Raw genomic sequence first — 19,531 nt, forward strand, 5'->3', positions numbered from 1 at the left:
GAAATGAATTAGCCCCCGTCTTCTCCTTTGGGAACAGTGTCTGGTCGCAAACTCGTCACCCACACTCACAGCCATAACACACACAGTGCAATGGCTCCCCTCCACTCACCTCCTAAAAAACAATGGTCCCTCTGACATTCATGATCTCATCCGACCCTCTATGCCTGAGCCATGACATGACATGACGTTGTAGATAAATGGTTGGCCCCGGACCACACCACGATCCAGAGCAAAGGGACGCCTAGAACTGCAGTCATCTTCTTGCAAGCTGGGTATCTGTCGCCTAAGCCCACACTGTCTGGACCGGCAGAGGGCAGGGAGAAGAGAGGACACCACCTGCTTGTTCTGTGCCCAGGGTGACATCAGATTTGCCAACCCTCTCCTAACTCTCCATTCATGTGCCCTTGTGGTACCAAAGTCCCAGGGCCAGGCTGGAATTCGCGACACACAACATGCAGGGCAGTGTGTGGATTTCTGGACTTGTTTGCTTTTAGTTAAACAAATGGGCTGGCCTCACAAAAATAAGTCCAGACTGATCAATAATCAGTAGTCTCCAAAAAGAAAATCTGCCCCTCCAATCACACCAGATCATTAGGGAACTACAAATGGTGAACATTAGACTTAATTCCTTTCTCACCTAAAGCCTGAATTCTACTTTCAATATACAAAAAAAAAAAAAAAAAAAGGAAAGCTGATAAAATTATACTGATAAAATTCAAAAACATAAAGACAGAAAATGGAATTCAAAGCACAACTTTATTTTTTTTTTAATTTTTTTTCAACGTTTATTTATTTTTGGGACAGAGAGAGACAGAGCATGAACGGGGGAGGGGCAGAGAGAGAGGGAGACAGAATCGGAAACAGGCTCCAGGCTCTGAGCCATCAGCCCAGAGCCTGACGCGGGGCTCGAACTCACGGACCGTGAGATCGTGACCTGGCTGAAGTCGGACGCTTAACCGACTGCGCCACCCAGGCGCCCCACAAAGCACAACTTTAGACACATCAGAAATTCAGTCAATAAGTTCATCATTTAGAGCCCCATTTCTCATTTTTAAAACTGCCAATTGATTGATTTAATAAGTCACAAATACACATTATAGCACAAGCTGTCAATGTTAAAGTTTGTTTATTTTGAAAAAGAGAGAGCAGCGGAGGGGCAGAGAGAGAGAGAGAGGGAGAGAGAATCCCAAGGAGCCTCCATGCTGCCAGCAAGAGCCAGATGCGGGGCTTGATCTCAAGAACCATGAGATCATAACCTGAGTTGAAATCAAGAGTCAGATGCTTAACCAATTGAGCCACCCAGATGCCCCTAAGCTGGTAATGTTAAAAGGGAAAAATTTGGATTTGAAATAACAACCATGTTGGGTGTTGATTGTAAATATTAAAGGAAACCGTGAGACGATACTTTCTATTGTGGAGAAGAGCCAAACATTTTGGCATCTGAGGTAAGTACACAGACCCACCTGTGATTCTAGTTCCAACGTTAGCAAGATACACAAACCCCAGGGAGTGACTGGGGTTGGTCTCAGGGGTGGCCACCTGCCCCAGGCAGGCTGTCAGACACACCAAAACACAAGCTCTAAGTGATTACTTGAACTAATAAATAATTCTCTTACATATACCTCCAGAGGCAGGTAATTGAGGGTGCAGTTCATTCTCTTGGTACTCACAGATCCAGGAGTGAAGGCAAGCTCAGAATTACCAACTAATGAAAGCACAAAAGTATCTCAAGGGAGTCTTACGTTCATTTTCTGGCTGCCGCTCATCAGTAGTGTGGCCCTTGACCAGACATGAACATAAAACCACTGCTTCCTTGATGAAATGGATCTAATATCTACTCCATTTATCTCATAGGATTGTTTTCAAAAGTCCTTTAAGGAACATGTAAAAAATGTATCTATCTATATCGTATTATAATTGCTATTGAATTATTTGAAGAAATTCATTTCTTGCTCATAATGTAGAGTTGGATGCCATCTTTGGGGTCTAAAAAAATAAATTTATTATCTTACAAATGAAAATAATCGAATTACAGAAAAACCTAATTGTAATTCTCCTTCAGATTCACTAGGCTTATAATTTACATGGCAATGAGTTTGCTGGTTGGGCACTGATTAAAATCACCGCTGTATAAAGTGGTTCATTCAATAATTCTTTGGGGATACAAATTCAAGTTTAGCAAACAATGACACTTTAAAAATGAAGTAATGTCGACATTTTAGGAAATGATTAAGGAAACAAAGAAACCATAACCCAAAAATCTTTTAATATGATCTTACTGATTTCCTCAAAAGTGAATGATTACAAAGTGAAATTTGAATTGTAAGTCAGTCCTAAGTCTTTATACTCAGGTATCCAATCACAACCATTGAACCAATGTTCAATAGAAAGGCATCAACCCCAGGAGACAGGAATGTGAGCTTTCGGTTTTGCATAAACACAAGTTCTAGTTGTTAACCAACTTTCAGCACTCAACCTTTGGTGAGTCCTGCCTTGAATACTAATCAAATGGAAATGACCTTAACTTAACGCTAATGTAAATCCTTTAAAATTCATAACGAGGAGATACATTCCTCCAACAGACTTGTGAAAGGTGAGAGCGGACCACAGAGAGCAGGCAGTCCAACCATCATTTTATAGAACTTTGATCCCTGGCAGCATTCATTAGAATGACCAAAGCCCTAAATTATTGGTTGTTTCTCTGGATAATTACCAATGCCCATGCAGTGACGGTGTGGGATATCGCACATACAACAAAAACGTCTGCAACGAGTGAAGGCATTATACTTCTCGTTTCTTTTAAGAAACAAGGTAGCAAGACTTATTTCCATGAATGGTATAACAGATTTGGGTGGTTTTTGTAAATTCAGAACCTAGGATTTAATAGTGCTTGGTGGTTCCTGGAGGATAAAATCAAACGTGTCTAGAAACGTGCGGTACAACAAAGGTTAACCACTTGCTTTCTTGCTCCACGTTTATTGGGGCAACAGAGACTGAAACGGCTATTTTCCTCTCAAATAATCGGAAAAATATAATACAACAGCAATTTCTTAAATACATAACAAAACTTTCTGGATCGTGAATCAACATGAGATGTAATAGTCTATAGGTATCAACTTGACAGCTTTATAAAATGTCATTCATCTAAGGCATTATGAAATTATCTTCAGAGCTGCACATATATACATGGGTCTATATACATAAAGGCATCCATTCACGAACACAAAAGTCAAGCACTGTGTAGAGAAGGGTAAAATAAGACGCATTTAGATTTTGAATAAGTTTTAAGAGACAATTTGGGGTTTCAAGAAACAGTGATTTACATTCAAATAAACATGTACGTTTTGCAAATCTGGATAGGCAAAATTTTCATGATGCAGGCTACAAGAAAATTCACACTGTGAATTATTTGTTTTTCAAAGGCCTCTTTATCTATATAGAGATTTCAAGTCCAGAGCTAACACCCATTGTGTGAACAAACAGAATGCCTAGGATTCTAAAATTTGCTTCCCTGTGGCTTTCCCCCTCACCTCCCTACCGGGTAAGAAAAAACTTCCCAGAAGGGGCAACAGCTAGTTGTCCCCTTACACCTGCTAGCGTTTCCGGATGGGGAGTTATTACATCCAGATTATAACTGGGTGAAGGAGTTTTTATCCTATTTCAAAAAAACTACACTACTCCAAACACAAGAATTTTTGCCACAATGTCCAAACATTGTTACGTAGACCCATATCTCTTCCTAGTCTGGAAAGAGAATCCCTGGAAGACAGAGCTGATGGACAGAGGAAGGAGACAGGTTAAACTGTCTCACTGGCCAGTTATGCCAAACAAAAACATCAGTCTCTTTATCTAAGTTGTCAGTTCCCTCCTTTGTAAACAAAGTTTCTAGACTGGCTTGCTACTCACCCTTTGAGGCACCGGCGATGTATCTGGGTTTAACCTACCAACCTATTCCTGTTGATTCTGACAGTCTTACACAGGCCTATTCGTGTAGCTATTTAAGGAGGAAGTCACTACTTTCCAGGCACTTTTCAACATTTAAAAACTTAAATCCAGTTGTTTGAAATCTGTTTCAAAAAAGCAACCCCCCACACCCTATCTTGTATTTAAAAAAAAAAAAAAAAAAAAAAGGAGCTGCTTCTGTTACAGTATCTCTGTGAGAAAACAAGTTCCTTCAATTTTGCCAAGGCAACAGTATGGATGTTCTCTCCTACCTTTAACTCCAAATTCAGGAGTTCCGCCTCTGATAACACAGGATTTTAGGTTCCTTGAAATCAGCCCCTGTTTTAGAGATTCTTTGCGGAATAGAAGCTTCAAGAGTTCGCTCATGCCAGGGTAAACTGCCACTCCTGACACTCTTGATACAAAAATTCATTTTCAGCTGAGTTCCCGTGATCCCCTGAGCAGTTATAAATGCCCTGTGCTACAATGAGGCAGTGTTAAGACAAAGCAAATCACTCAAATATATGTACACTTCTATTTATACTAATAGGGAATACATTGATCGAAGAGAGTATTCTTGTTCTGCCATGTTCAGAGTTTCAAAGGAAAAGAAAGACGCTTAACATTGAGAAGTTTCCAAATAAAAATGATTAAAAATGCTTTGGGTTGGGTGCCATTCGAAAGTTTTCCGAAAGTCCACATCTATGTTCTGTACAAATGGTAAATAAAAGTGTACACGACGTAGGGATGAACTACACATATATCAGGTATCAACATGTATGTGGGAACCAAAGTTCCTTAAATATACACATCCCCACTTAGGACACATTCCATTACACAGGCAAAGCATCGTTCCTTAATAATAGGTCCAGGATAGCAGCAATTTAACAACCTAGTTACCCAGTTACCTCGGGAAAACATCATAGGTCCAGACAGTCCCAAGGCACTGTCCCTCGTTCCAAGGACAGCTCTCTAGGAGCACTTTACATGTTCCCACAAAGCACCAGACTACGTTGCTAATGGCAATTATGACATCCTGTCATTGGAGAAAAAGTTATTGTCTTTTCAAAACCCGTGTATTCAAAAATCTGACTAACGGATGACGGGAAAACTAAGTCGCAATGGGGCTATACCAACCTAAACTATTTATGATACGTAAAGCAGTTACAGTTTCTTTCTTACATTTTTTGTTGTTTGATCAGTGCCTTGTACACACAGGAAGTATCTGGCTTGCCCTAACAGAGGCTTCCAAGAGCAATATTAAACTTTGTTGAGAGCTGCTTGCACTGCGTTTGAAAATAGGTAACTAGCTTGATTATCAGTGTTTTTACACACTGACATGACAGGACACCGTGCTAGGGTTGTTTTAAAAGAGTTGGGTTTATGAGTCTATACCTTTTGTTAAGTTAGGAACTTGCAACCAAAGTTTACACATGTAATATGCAAAAAAAAAAAAAAAAAAATCATTAGGTTGATTTCTAATAAAGTGTATTAGTCCCAGAAGGAAAGACAAAATGGCTTTGAGGAAACATTTGTTTTGTGTGTACCACGGGAAATACTCGCACGTGCCCAGTGGACGGAGGGTCTAGGTAGGTGGCAAATTATATGGATTTCTAGATGTACACATGGGACTTGGATAGTCACTCTTGCTATGGACTTTCAGGTCCAGTCCTAAATGTGCTGGGCGCAAGAACGCAGGGCTCAGGAAAGGTCTCTGTTATCTACGGTGAAGGATTTGAACCTCTGCCCCTTGACCCGTATTTCACATCAGACAATCCTGCAGACCACAGCTGCTGGCTGGAGGAGAGTCTATCACCTTCGCCAAGCTGCACTTGCCCAGGGAGAGCCGCTCCATCAGACCACGTTGTTTTACAGGCTGTAGCCCTCGCACTGGGAAAAGACACCTCCCTCTGCACAGCAGTTTTGTGCTGGAAGCTGAGATCACACAAGGAGAAACCCATTGTGTTTCTGCCAAGTCACCGTGGGAATGCCCGCAACAGCACACCCGGTGGCTGGCCGAGGCCAAAGCCAAGTACCCACTCCTGAGCTAAGCAGCCTGCTTTGCAGCTCTTACAACAATCTCCTTTTAAACGGTGTTATTCTTTCCCTCCCCCAGGGGGGTCTCTCCCGCGTATCTACTGGTGGTCAAATCGACACAGGACGGACGCTGGTGCTCAGTTGTGATGTGTGTGGCCAACCGCGACAACACATTTATTACACTACAGGTTCACTCGGGCTCCTTGAATCTGGCCATCAGTTAAACAGTCCGGTGGGATCCTCTGGGGGGGTAAAATGATGATGGGTTAGCAACCCATTCCTTCTCAGCAACCCCAAAGCTTCCCGACATGCTCCACAGACACAGCCTAGACCGCACAGCCCGGTTCTCTTCACACGGGAACACGTGCATCAGGGCTGGGCCTTGGTGCCAAAGGCAAGTTCAAAGTCTGGACACAGGCACTTTCAAAGGTTGGCAAGGAGGAGGCAGGTGCGCTAAGTGGGGCTTTCTCACTGTGCTTCTCATTAGAACCCCAGACATCTGTGGCACGTGGACGTGAGGAGAGACCTCTAGGTTGTGGATGGGCTGTGCTTTTTCTTCTTGCCCCGACAGGACTTGCAGACACAACAGATGATGCAGGGGGAGGCCAGGAGCAGCAGGGGTGAAGTCACCAAGGCGATGATGCCCAATCCCACCAGAATCCCCACCACCTGGAAATGTGGAAGAAAAGGCTACTTCAGCAGTCAAATCTTCCTGTATGTCTACTGTACCATCCGCTAAAGACGGAATGTGTGTTTCCCCCTCAGCCCCAGAATTCATATGTTGAAACCCTAATCTCCAATACAATGGAATCCGGAAAGGAGGGTGGTTGGGAGGTAATTAGGACACGAGGGTGGAGCCCTCACGGTGAGATTAGTGCCCTAAAAAAAAGATATTAGAGAGCTTGCTTCCATTCTCGCCACTCTCTGCCATGTGAGGACACAGTGAGAGGAAGGCCATCTACAGACCAGGAAGAGAGAGGGTCCTCACCAGAACCCAACCATAAAGGCGCCTCGAGTCTCCAGAACAGAGAGAAATACGTTTCTATTTTTTTTCAGCCACCCAGTTTATGATAATTTATTCTAGAGCCTGAACTAAGACACCACCTCAGGCACGCAAAACAGTTACCAATCATAGGACCTTGTAGCCCAGGGCCTGCATGATCTGAACTGGATACTAACCAGGGAGGCGGCAAGAACTAGATCGGAGGGGAGGGAACAAAACAGACATTAACTTGAGCAAAAGCTCTGTGTGACCCCAAACTGTTGCTTTTGGCACCCTGGCTCTCTCCCTGAGTTTCCTAATAGTCTCATAGGGATATTAACAATGATTGCTAGGCTATTAACACTGGCACCTTTAAAAGGAACACAGCCTTTAATGAATATGAAACGCTATTAAAAATAAACCAGGACTTCCTTTGAACCTGCCACGGAAACACAATGGCAGGTACAGAGGGATTTAAGCCCCAGCAGCGGCTCATGGGATTTTAGAGCACCGCCTTTTATAGAAAGTAGGACTTAGAGGGTTTTAGGAAAGTCGTTCTACCATTTTTTCGGGAGGAAAGAAGACCTGCCTTCGTTCTGCAGGTGGCTGTTAATTACCCAGCTGCTCCGGGCCCTGCCCCTCCACTTATCTGCAAGGGGGTCATGCTCATGAACTTCAGGCACTTGCTGCATTCCCTTTCCCTGGCCCTGCTCAGGGGCTCCCCAGAACCTCCAGGGATGGATGTGTAAGCAGACAATAGGGTGGGGAGGAAGAACAGGTGGGCTTTCTAAGCCCTCCCAAGTCCAGTGTATCTCGTGCTTCCTTAAGGGTCAAGGTACCTGTGTTCGGTTCCACATCACTGAGGCTCTCGAGTGGCCAAGCTTATTCCTACACGGCCCTTTGTCATAATGCCTGAGGAAAATGTCATTCTGAAAAACAAGGAGAGAGGTCTCAGCAAACACGCTGTTTTGAATTGAGAGACAAATACTAACCACACTGGATCTAACAAACGCAAACCATATTTTGCTTGGTGGAAGCAAACGCTCTTTCGGGCGATACTGATGAACAGCCTCCCCGAATCCCGAGGCCGCGATCTTTACGATGTATCTCGGTACTTTTACAAAGCACTGAGTGAAAAGAGATTGTAATCAACGAGACTCTTGACTGAGTCTTGAAAGGCTCCGTGTCCTGACCAATCCTCTTTGAAAGGCAGCTCTAGAGCAGGTACGATATGGAACGAAGGACAGTCTTCCTCGGCTGGAAGGCGGCCACAGTAGAGCAGGCGAGGAAAAATGCCAGCAGCTGAGGTGGGAAATGCAGGCATGAGATACTGAGAAGGTAACTAACCAGGTGGGGGAAGAAGGAGAAGAAATCACAGGTGAGGGGAAAGGCACTGGGGAGAAGCAGGAGCCTGGCCAACAGAAATGACAACGGAGAGATGAACTTTGTTGGGACGATGACGGCTACGGTTTGGACAGGCTGAACTTGAGAGACACTTGAGCCATCCAAGTGGTACTGTCCAAAAGGCAGCTGATTCCACAGATCTGAACTTTGGGGGAAGGCCTTAGGTACTGGCAGATGTTGGGGGGAGGGGCAGGAAACAACACAGAAGTAGATGAGATCACCCGGGAGAGAGTGTAGACTGGAGAGCAAAGAGGATGTTGGTCACAAACATTTGGGTCACAAAGGATGGGTCAAGGGGAGCCTGGGAAGGAAACGGAGAAGTGGCCAGAAATGCAGAAGGGAAGCCAGACGAGGTGTCATCACTGAAACAGACAGTTTAGGTAGGATGAGGACTGAAATATCCCTTGCATTTCACTCGAGGCCTTAGAAAAATACAGCTGGGGAGTGACAATGTGGCAAGCTGAGTGTACTTCAATGCCCGGAGGTAAGTCAGCGTCAACAACAAGAGGTGACTATGTTGTTTTGAGGCCTGGCTCAAAGAGGAGGCTGGGGGAGAATGGGAGTATGGGAGACACATAGGTTTGAGAAAAGTGTGATTCGTTTTCAAAGGGGACACAGCTGCATATGTGATGTTAGTGGAAGTTGAAGTCACAAGAGAGAGAAGAGGTAACAGAAGGGGACAGGTCTCTGAGGTACCCACAGCACAAGATGAAGAACACCTCGTCCTCTGAAGACAGCAGGGATGGGGACGAAGGCAGGAGCAAACGCAACACCCCAGTAAAGCTCAAAACCACGCTGGGTGGCTGTCTGTCTCACGCTTGGCTCTCGGACAACCATCCTGCTCCCAGACCCACTGCTCTGAAACTTTCCCACAAACAAAGATCAACACCACCATCAGACACAGAACACTTGTCGAGGGGAAAACGTCATTACCAACAGGCCAATGCCCCTGGCTAAACCCGAGAAAATGGGATCTCAAGAAACAATGACCAGAAAAAGATGCTTCAGTATTTGAAGCCTGTGTATCCAGCCTTTTAACATCTGTACCATTTCATCTCGAGCGTCAGAACAGTCCAAGTAACAGAACAGTGTGTTTTTTGCAACGCCATACCCCAGACATATTCCAGCCAAAGGATGGACAGATCTGGCACACATATTTATTCCCTTACATTCTTGCCGCTTAAAAAGAACCTCATGGGCTCAGCCTCCTTGTGGCTATGAACCCAATTAATATTCTGGTTAAACCTGAAGGAAAACAGAGAAGATTTCTTCCCTCTGTACAACATGAGGGCTGTGCAGTCAGTGAGAACCTCACTCAGAACATCTCACGTTTGGAATCATGACAGCTCTCAAATACCACCCTTAATTGTAATTCGGGGGGTTATAATAGAATTCTTTTTTAAGTGGAAACATTTCTTTCAACCTGAGCTACTGAGCTTCTGAAGTCTAAAATGTCAATTTTCTTTTCCCCAATTTATACCTCTGCTTGAAACACTGAGATCGGGCTGATTAAAATTCTTACAGATGTCGTCTGAAACAACCTATCTAGTTTTCAGTTAAAACCCAGGCATGTGGGGGGCGGAACGCATCCCGTATTCACTGCACACGGACTCGCTGGGTGTGCGTGACACTAAAGCCCCACACTAACTGCTGATCGAATTGAAGCAAACTAAGCCAACGAAATGAGAAGTTGAGAAAAGAAGGTCCCTGCCCCTCACCAACATGACAGAGGCTCACATGGATATGGATGCATCTTCTTCATCTGGATTGCCAAAACAGTGAATATCTCTTCCTATCTGGGGTAGCTCACATGTGCTAGAGTAAACGCTAGAACTGAAGCAAGATCTGCTCATCCAGCCTTCACATCACCTTCTACCTCTGGGGTTACCATTAGCCTTGGCCCGGGACTGAATGAGCTGTACTCGAATTGGGCAAGACGTGCTTCATGAATGGTGAGGGGACAGAGTGAGGGGGGCAGACCCCTGTGTCTGGGAAGGCAACCCTAACAAAACAATAGCAAAACTGCTGTCATGGCAGTGAATGAAGTGGTTATTGAAGACATCTCATGGATTTGAGTGGCCTTTTTCTTTAAATTCAGAAAGAAGAAGACAACCAAAGTACAGTAGGCAGAATGGCGGCTCCCCTACAGACGCCCGTGGCCTAATCCGCAGAATTTGAGAATATGTTGCCCTTACATGGCAAAAGGGACTGTACGGATGTGATTACATTACGACCTTCGTGGGGGAGTGTAGTCTGCGTCACCCAGATGTGGCCAACCTAATCACAGGGCCTGGAAGGGCAGAGAAGCTTCCCCAGCTGTGGTCAGAGGGAGCCGTGAATTGGAAGAAGGGTCGGACAGATGGGATGTGGCTGGCTTTGAAGACGGGGAAAGGGGCCACAGGCCAACGAACGCAGGCAGGCTCTAGACAGTGGAAAAAGCAAAGAAATGGATTCTTCCCTCGAATCCAGAAAGGATTGCAGCCCTAAAGACCCTGTGATTTTAATCCAGTGAGACCCATGTCAGATGTCCAGAAGTAAAGATAATAAATCTGTGTTGCTTAAGCCGCTGTGTTCGTGGTGATTTGTTACAACAGCAATGTAAAATGAACACACGGATGATTCTTTTTGGAACAAGAGGAGACGGTGCTCCCAAAACAGGAAATGTCCCTAAAACAAAACAAAACAAAAAAGCTTGCTTGCCTTTAAGGTTGAGGTGACACAGTGAAGGTAATCAGAGATTTTATAGACATCTGAAGTGGAGAGTATCACTAAGAACAGTAAATGTCTTTTACAGGACAAACAGAGGCTCATCGTTTCCAAAGGAAAGGCGGTAGGGTCCCGGTGGTCACACCGATACAGAAAGACCACGTGAGAAGACTTCCGAGTGGAACTTACATCCAGGTTCTGGAGACAGTACCAGCAAAACGTGTGCTTGCAATTCTTGCACATCATCTGAGCACAGCCTTCGTTGCGTTCGATATAAACCCGACAAACAGGGCATTGCTTAATGGGGGCTTCTGTGTCTGTCCCAAAGAGGGCCCTAGAAACAAAATGGATGAGAAATTATAGGGTGTGGATCAAGAATGCTGCCTGAGTTTCTTAAAAGCTAGAACCACAAGGGGGTAGACTACCAGAGCCGGGGAAGAGTGAGCTGAGTGTAAAGAATTAAATAGTTGGGGCGCCTGAGTGGCGCAGTCGGTTAAGCGTCCGACTTCAGCCAGGTCACGATCTCTCGAGCCCCGCGTCGGGCTCTGGGCTGGTGGCTCGGAGCCTGGAGCCTGTTTCCGATTCTGTGTCTCCCTCTCTCTCTGCCCCTCCCCCGTTCATGCTCTGTCTCTCTCTGTCCCAAAAAAATAAATAAACGTTAAAAAAAAAAAATTAAAAAAAAAAAATTAAATAGTTAACTAACACCTTTCTAGATTCCACTTTATGGTCACCAACTGAATTCCTGGGGCTCCTGATGGGTAGGTAGGGAACCCTTCCTTATCCGTGCTGAATTCACTTCCATGGAAGAGGGTGGGGGTAAAAATTGGAGAGACACAGATTATTAGTCATTCAGATAACTCCAAACAGAAGAGAACCTTTATTTATCTTTGGCTTGAAGTGAATTATATAATTGTATTTTCCACACCTGGCTTAACTCGTTACTTGGAGTATTTCATTCCCCGAGCACACACTGTCTAAATAAGAAATGCAAGCAGCCCGCTATACAAGAGAAACACAAGCTCAGGATCTGAGATGGCACAGATAAACCTCTTATCTAGTGATCTGTTCAGACAAACAAATGGCAGAGGTTGAGGGAGTCAGTGACCAATACTTTAAAGAAACACCTGGGGTGCCTGGCTGGCTTAGTCGGTACAACATGCAACTCTTAACCTTGGGGTTGTAAATTCGAGCCCCACACGGGGTGAAGAGATTATTTTAAAAAAATAAAATCTTTAAAAAATAATAAAATAAAATAAATGCCCAATATCATTCAAGAGACCTGCTCCACATGGATGAATAGGTCAACACAGGCTCACAGCCTTAAGGGGCACAGAAAATAAGTGGAGCTAATTGAGGTGGGAGGGTTAGGGAAGCCTCAGCCCGGCGCTGTACTTCAGCCACTATTTATTAAAACCAGCACCCAGCACATGGAGACATCAAGTTCACACAGTGTTGTTAGATCCAGGATCGGAGCTGGTGCTCACCATAACCTTATAGAGCACTGGGACAGTTACTATTTTAATTCCTACCCTCCCCCTTTTTTTTGCAAATAGAGAAACAGACTCATAGAGGCTGAGTGACTGACATGAGGTCACACAGGCACCAAGTGACAACGTCAGATCTCAACCCCTCTCTCCTCTGGGATCTTTGCACTGTCCTGTGACACCCACAGACCTTACTGCCATGGCAGTGAAAATGCAGAAGGTACTGGCTAGGAAGGTCCACGCCTGCCAAGTGCATGAAGATCTATTTTTCCTCTTGATTTGTTTGGTCTAAGATTCCAGCCCAGCATCATAGCCAGGTAGTGTTGCTATTCCTGAAGAATCGTTCTACACACTCGGAGGGTGCAGGGTGAGTAAGCCAACTGGACTCCTAACACTGGTACGTCTGTTCTCACTGATGCAGAACAGCCATAGCCTTGAGCAGAGCAAGGGATCAAGCACAAAGGTCTCTCACTCTGGGCCCTTCTGCTGCCGTAAAAAGTACTGAAAGGTACAGATTTAATTGCTGCTCGTTGTAACAAAATCTGAACCTTGGTGCCATCTTTTCAGAGCATAAAGTATCGAGAGATGAGTTCTCTTCCTCTTGGACCTAGGAATTGAGTACCGCACTGCCCTGCAGGGCTGCTGTTTCTACTGCTGTGCTCTCTTTGACGTGACTGGCACACCTCACAAGCTGGCAGCATAATCAGGTAAGAAAATAATCCCAGCACCACTTTGCAAGCAAGAAGAATGAGGTCTGTCCCTAGCAGGTGGCTAGCACTCCTTGGCAAATGGCTGTGGACAAGCCGTGACTTCCTACTGAAAACCAGTGAGTGGTCCCTGTGCCTCCCTGCCTAAAGAGAAATCAAAATTTATACAAGCTCTAATTTCAGCAGTGGCTGGAAGATCCTCCAGGGGTAAATACCTAAATTGCCTTTAGAAATTCTTCTTTCGTTATTGTTTGTTAACAACTTACCAATTCTGAGACGCTTCTCAGGGAAGCTCCGCAGGGAAGTGACTGATCTCTACATTCCATCACCAGATAACTCCTTTGCCAAGAGACATATTTGGGGTTTCTGAGAAAACCAGTGAATAATCCCCAAGGCCATTTCCCTTCTTACCCGTGCTCTGTCGGCAGGACAACAGGCTGACTATCTCTACAGGAGACTTCTGCGTGCCAAGCATCCTTGCAACATGAGCAGAATTTCAGGTGACAAGAAGGACACTCCACCAGTACGGGCTGTCCCGGGTCACTTGATGCAACAGGGCACACTGTCTGACAGTCTGCGACAGGACACCATGTTCGGTGGGGGTCCAGGTGAACTTCTAGAGTGTAAAAAAAGAAAATGTGATGGTCTACCTGTCTTGCGCGCAGGCTTGTGGTTTTCCTCCCCTTCACGTTTCTCTGTTATAGGCTAACATCTATGGAAGCTTGGTAAAATCAAGGGCAGTGATTTCTACCACTGGTCTTCAGAATGGATCCAAACGTACAAGGTCACTCAGCCCTGCCGCATTTCTCAAAGTAGGTACTAATGGAATGCCCTTCTGAATAGATAAGGAGTGTTCTCACCAACCAAAATCTGCAATTGTTTTTGGAATACTTCTCACCGTTCGTTCAGTACTCAAAGTAAGCAAACATCTCAAGTCCCTGCTATCGTTATTTTGGGTATCATCTTAGAGGAAAATTGGACCTGAAGGGCCTACCAAGGCAAAAGAAAAAAAAAAAAAATACACAAAGGATTTTGTCCTTTCAGGCACTGAGAAATAAGTAGTTAAGTTTCTTCTGCTTCTTAGAGGGAAATGAAATCGAATAGTTTAGGGACCAAACAGCATCTGTCTGGTGTGGCTTAGCAAAAAAGTCAGATTACCTGTCAGTTTGTATATTCCGTTGCCCTGCCATATGCTAGAGACATTTGTAAAAGACTCACATGCTCCAAAAACAAAAGGTATGGACTTTCACAGACCATAAAATGATAGTCGGTTATATACTACACATGAGCTAGATCCACGTGGCATGTAGGAAAGCATATGGAGTTGGGGGTAAGGCCACTGTCAATCTATTCAAATGTTTACAAATTTTGTTCAGTCTTCTATTTTCTATTCCCTAACAGACCCCATGTTCTTGTCACATAATGTGACCTTTAAGGGAACATATCATGCAAAAAATGGTGTTATTTGAGTAGTTGAGTGGCCCGTTTTTTTTTTTCTCTGAACCAATGTATTTTGCAAATTTTAAACCAATGAGATTCCAGTTTTAAATTTCCCAAGGCTTGTGATTCTTCGTAATTTCCACACTGGAGGCAAACAGACCCAGAGAGTGGTGCAAAAAGGAAATGAAGGCATTAAGTCTGAGCTTAGTTTTAAAGGTGATAATTTTACAAATTCAGTATCGGGGGAAATAAGTCCAAAATGTTCAAGTAAACACCGTCTGCATTAATCTCTCATCTAGAAAATGCAACAATCAGATCTATGCTCATTATTCAAAAAGAGCATCCTTACACATAGTGTCTTATCTAAAAATTTGGGGGAGCTGGGGTTGGAGAATTATAGGCCAAATATAATCAGAAAAGGGAAGCCTATTATGATTCACAGGTCCTCAGACCCCAAGAGAGATGGATCCTTGAAAAGTCTCTAAAACTTTGAGACAGCCTAGTTAGAAAGTCAAGGGGACAGTGACACACACATGCTCCAAGGTCTTGACCTTTTATTTCCACACCATTTATATTTTCTTTCAAACTCTTATAACTGCTTCACAAACACTAAACACTAATACACTAAAGAAATGAAGGTTGGTATGTAAATTAGAGCTAAGGACTCCCACATCACATACCTACTTACCACCCATTCTAAATCAGGGGTCTTTGAAAAGTCTGAAGATAAAGAAGGAAAAGGAAAGGAAAGATACATAACATAGGTAAATTTATAGCATCCCTACAGATCAACCTAAAAAGATACAAACATACAAATTGTCCACATAAGTCTAATCCAAATTATTTGGTAGACATTATGACCTGTTTGTTCCTACCAGCTTATTATTTCAGGGAGCTGGGATGCCACAATAAAAGCAGGGTCAATAAATATGACAGCAGTTAGATTTCGAGAGATTCCCATAAGGAAAAAAATCTGAGGAAGCAATGTGCTGGCAGAGCCCAAAGCAAAAAGCAAGGAAAGAGTCTGAGCCACAGAAAACCGTGATCTCGTGTATTTTTCTCCACTTTGACAGCACAGAAATGACCAAGCGAAGGAGCGTGGAGGAAGGGACTGGAGGGACACATTCAGCTTTCTACTCATTTCGTTGTTCTTTAAGGATAGCTTATAGAACTTAACTAACACCCAAAGTAGGGTTACCAAGAAATAGATTCTTACTCTATCCAAAAGTGATATTGGCCACTCTAGCCACTTCTAGAGTCCCTCAATATCGGCCCCAACCCCTTTCAACCTGCTGAGAACACTCGTCTTATCTCTTCAGACGCAGAACATGGCGGACACTCGCTTTCCCAGCCTACTGCGCAACCGTAGCTTGATCACGTGACATGGCCTAGCCAGTGGGAGGGGAGGGGAGGTCCGACAAGGGGCTTCTGGGACAAGGTCTCCTTCCTGATGTGCGGGCAAGAATTGCCCTTCCGTCCAGCCACCTTTGAACACAACCGCCTGAAGTTGGATGTCCAGGAATATGATCTGGGAAAACTGTGAGGAAAAACTACATGAGGTAGAGAAACCGAGCGGCTTCATCAGCCAAACCTGCAACCATCGACCTCTGGATTCCCTGTGTGTGAGGTAATTCACTGCCCTCGCTGTTTAGGCTCCTCAAAGTCCGGCGTTCTGCTCCTTGCAAATGAAAGCATGTCAAATGGTAAGGCCACCTCTAGCAATAGTGAGCAAATGCCCACTTCCAACAAGGACCGTTCCTCCTGGGGAAGCAGGTATTGTACAAAGGGGATGAACGCGGCATGTCCGAGACGACCTTTAAAGTCCTTTCCAACCCCAGGATTTTATCATCTCTGTAGGTGAGGAACGTGGAAATGCGCGTACAGAAAAAAATACACACGACACACATCATCCTGTGGAAAACGTATGTACCATAATAAAAATTTTTTGTTAAAGTTTTTAAAAAAAATGGGGTGCCTGGGTGGCTCAGTTGGTTAAGCATCTGACTTCGACTCAGGTCATGATCCTGCGGGTGTGAGTTCGAGCCCCGCATCGTCAGGCTCTGTGCTGATGGCTCAGAGCCTAGAGCCTGCTTTGTATTCTGTGTCTCCTCCTCTCTCCGCCCCTCCCATGCTCATGCTCTCTCAATAATAAATAAACGTTAAAAAAAATTAAAAAAAATTAACACACTATGCCAGATCCATAAGGTTTTTGTGTAGTTCAGCAGACAAGTAATGTACATCCATATTATTGAACACTACGAACTTTAAAATAAGGTGACTCAAACGTGACAATATGGAAAGATCCCAAGGATATATTACCAATTAAAAAATGCAGATTCAGGATGAGTATAAATGAACCATGTTTATAAAAATACGTTTTAACATTTTGAGAAGAAGGTGCCTGGGTGGCTTCGTCAGGTTGAGCGTGAGACTCTTGATTTGGGCTCAGGTGATGATCTGATGGTTCGTGACTTCAAGCCTCGGATCGGGCTCTCTGCTGTCAGCTCAGAGCCTGCAGCCTGCTTCGGATTCTCTCTCCCCCTCTGCCCCTCCCCCACTCATACTTGCTCTCTCTCTGAAAAAATAAATAAATAAACATTAAAAAACAAAACAAAACAACAGGGGCACCTGGGTGGCTCATTCAGTTAAACATCTGACTCTTGATATCAGCTCAGGTCATGATCTTGCAGTTTGTGGGATCAAGCCCAGCGTTGGGCTCTGTGCTGACAGCATGGAGTCTGCTTGGGATTCTTTCTCTCCCTCTCTCCCCTCCTCCATTTGCTGTCTCTATCTCAGTCTCTGTCTCTGTCTCTCAAAATAAATAAATAAACATTAAAAAATTAAAAAAAAAACATTTTCAGAAGAATATGTAAGAAACACAAAAATGGTTATCCTTGAGTAAAAGGCAAGGGGGGGGCGGTTGGGGAAGGAAGCAAAGATTTACTTTAATACTAAACTTGAATTTAAAAAACAGGAACAAATACTACTTTTATAATTTTTAAAAGCTAGGTTTTTTTTTTATTTTTTACATTCCTTTTGAGAAACAGAGTGCGTGCACACAATGGGGGGGGGGGTGGTTGGAAGGAGGGACAGAAAGTGAGAGAGACAGAGAATCTCAACCAGGCTCTGCATTGTCATTGCAGAGCCTGACACAGGGCTTGAACCAAGAACCATGAGATCGTGACCTGTGCAAAAACCAAGAGTTGGAGGCTTAACCAACTGAGCTACCCAGGCACCCCTAGAAGCTCGTTGGAAAAGGCTACTATCAATCTGGTATATGAACAACAGACTAATAAAATAATTCTGCATCTAAGCTGTCCCCTGGAAAATCATCTACTTTTTGCAACACTGAAACATATTTAGATTTCCCCTTATGTTTCACATTCTCCATATATACAATTCTCATACTATGTTTTTCCTTCCCCCTAAAAATCCTCTCTCTTTACCAAATTATAGTCCACCCCCCCTTAAAGGACCTTCATTCAAGGACCTACTGTGTACTTGTCTTAATTTTGATGTCACAGAATCAGCATCTTGTAGACCCTAGATCTCCCCCACCTGAATTATGGCTCTCTGCATTTGGAAAGACATCAACTTGCCAAAACATGGAACTTTACATACAGCACTTTCAAAATTAAACCGCCTTTATGAAATGTCACTTATTAAGGGCGACAATGAAAAAATTTTCTAACTTCACAAGGAATAATAATTACCCTTACTGGACCCCTACTTACTGTCTCTCTGTACCTAACATCCATTTCACTTCTTCTCTCATCCCAGTCCTTGGATGAGTGATCCAGAGTCACTGATTCTCATTCCTATCCCCTCCTACCCTCCTTAAATCTCTAAAGTCAAGTTTTTATTCCCAACTCATTAATAAACTGCTCTCTGAAAGTTAAAACTGCCATGCCCCTACTCATATCCAGCAAGTGCTTTTTTTTTTTAATGTTTTATTTATTTTTGAGACAGGGAGAGACACAGCATGAACAGGGGAGGGTCAGAGAGAGGGAGACACAGAATCTGAAACAGGCTCCAGGCTCTGAGCTGTCAGCACAGAGCCCGACGCGGGGCTCGAACTCATGGACCGAGAGATCATGACCTGAGCCAAAGTCAGCCGCTTAACCGACTGAGCCAGCTAGGTGCCCCCAGCAAGTGTTTCTTTTTTTTTTTTGTTTGTTTTTTATGTTAATTTATTTTTGAGACAGAGAGAGACAGAGCATGAACAGGGGAGGGGCAGAGAAAGAGGGAGTCACAGAATCTGAAACAGGCTCCAGGCTCTGAGCTGTTAGCACAGAGCCCGACGCGGGGCTCAAACTCACGGACCGTGAGATCATGACCTGAGCCGAAGTCGGACGCTTAACCGACCAAGCCACCCAGGTGCCCCAGCAAGTGTTTCTTAATGCAACTTGTATCAGATGCTCTTGTAGCTCCCTCTTCCATAAAGCACTGGCCTATTTTCTTCCCCAAACCTTCCTTCTCCTTTAGCATCAAAACTGCTTCCGTTGGTCCCATCTATGAATGGTGTCTAAGACTTGGCCCTAGATTTCTCCGTTATTTGACTTACACAACCCTTGCCATGATTAAGTCTCAATCTCATTCTAATTTGTACTATTTCAAACTTCTTTTGGCCTCATGTCTTGTGATGATATGCCTGAAAACTAGGCATTGGTCATTCAACAATTGATCGATATCAGGTACTTTTTAGAGATCATGGGCTCTAAAAGAGGTGAAAATAGAGGTTTGCAGGGCGCCTGGGTGGTTCAGTCGGTTAAGCATTCGACTCTTGATCTTGGCTCAGGTCATGATCTCATGGTTTGTGAGTTTGAGCC

General features: G+C 44.2%; 1 protein-coding gene across 5 annotated transcripts in view; it reads right to left on the minus strand.

Moving 5' to 3' along the window:
- Positions 1-2,784: 2,784 nt before the first annotated feature.
- Positions 2,785-19,531, minus strand: part of RNF144B (ring finger protein 144B) — a 184,220-nt gene continuing 167,473 nt past the window's right edge. For 4 of the 5 annotated variants that reach the window (XM_040460601.1, XM_040460602.1, XM_040460603.1 and 1 more), the window contains exons 5-8: positions 13,674-13,878; positions 11,261-11,405; positions 7,801-7,890; positions 2,785-6,648 (exon numbers count right to left, since the gene is read on the minus strand). In XM_040460601.1, coding sequence (XP_040316535.1) covers positions 6,508-6,648; positions 7,801-7,890; positions 11,261-11,405; positions 13,674-13,878 — 581 coding nt within the window. In that variant the 3' untranslated portion in view covers positions 2,785-6,507. The remainder of the gene's footprint in view (positions 6,649-7,800; positions 7,891-11,260; positions 11,406-13,673; positions 13,879-19,531) is intronic. The other variant, XM_040460604.1, reaches the window with a different exon arrangement.

The sequence above is a fragment of the Herpailurus yagouaroundi genome, unplaced genomic scaffold (assembly GCF_014898765.1).
Source record: "Herpailurus yagouaroundi ecotype Mexico unplaced genomic scaffold, PumYag 250, whole genome shotgun sequence".
In the NCBI taxonomy this organism is placed as follows: Eukaryota; Metazoa; Chordata; class Mammalia; order Carnivora; family Felidae; genus Herpailurus; species Herpailurus yagouaroundi.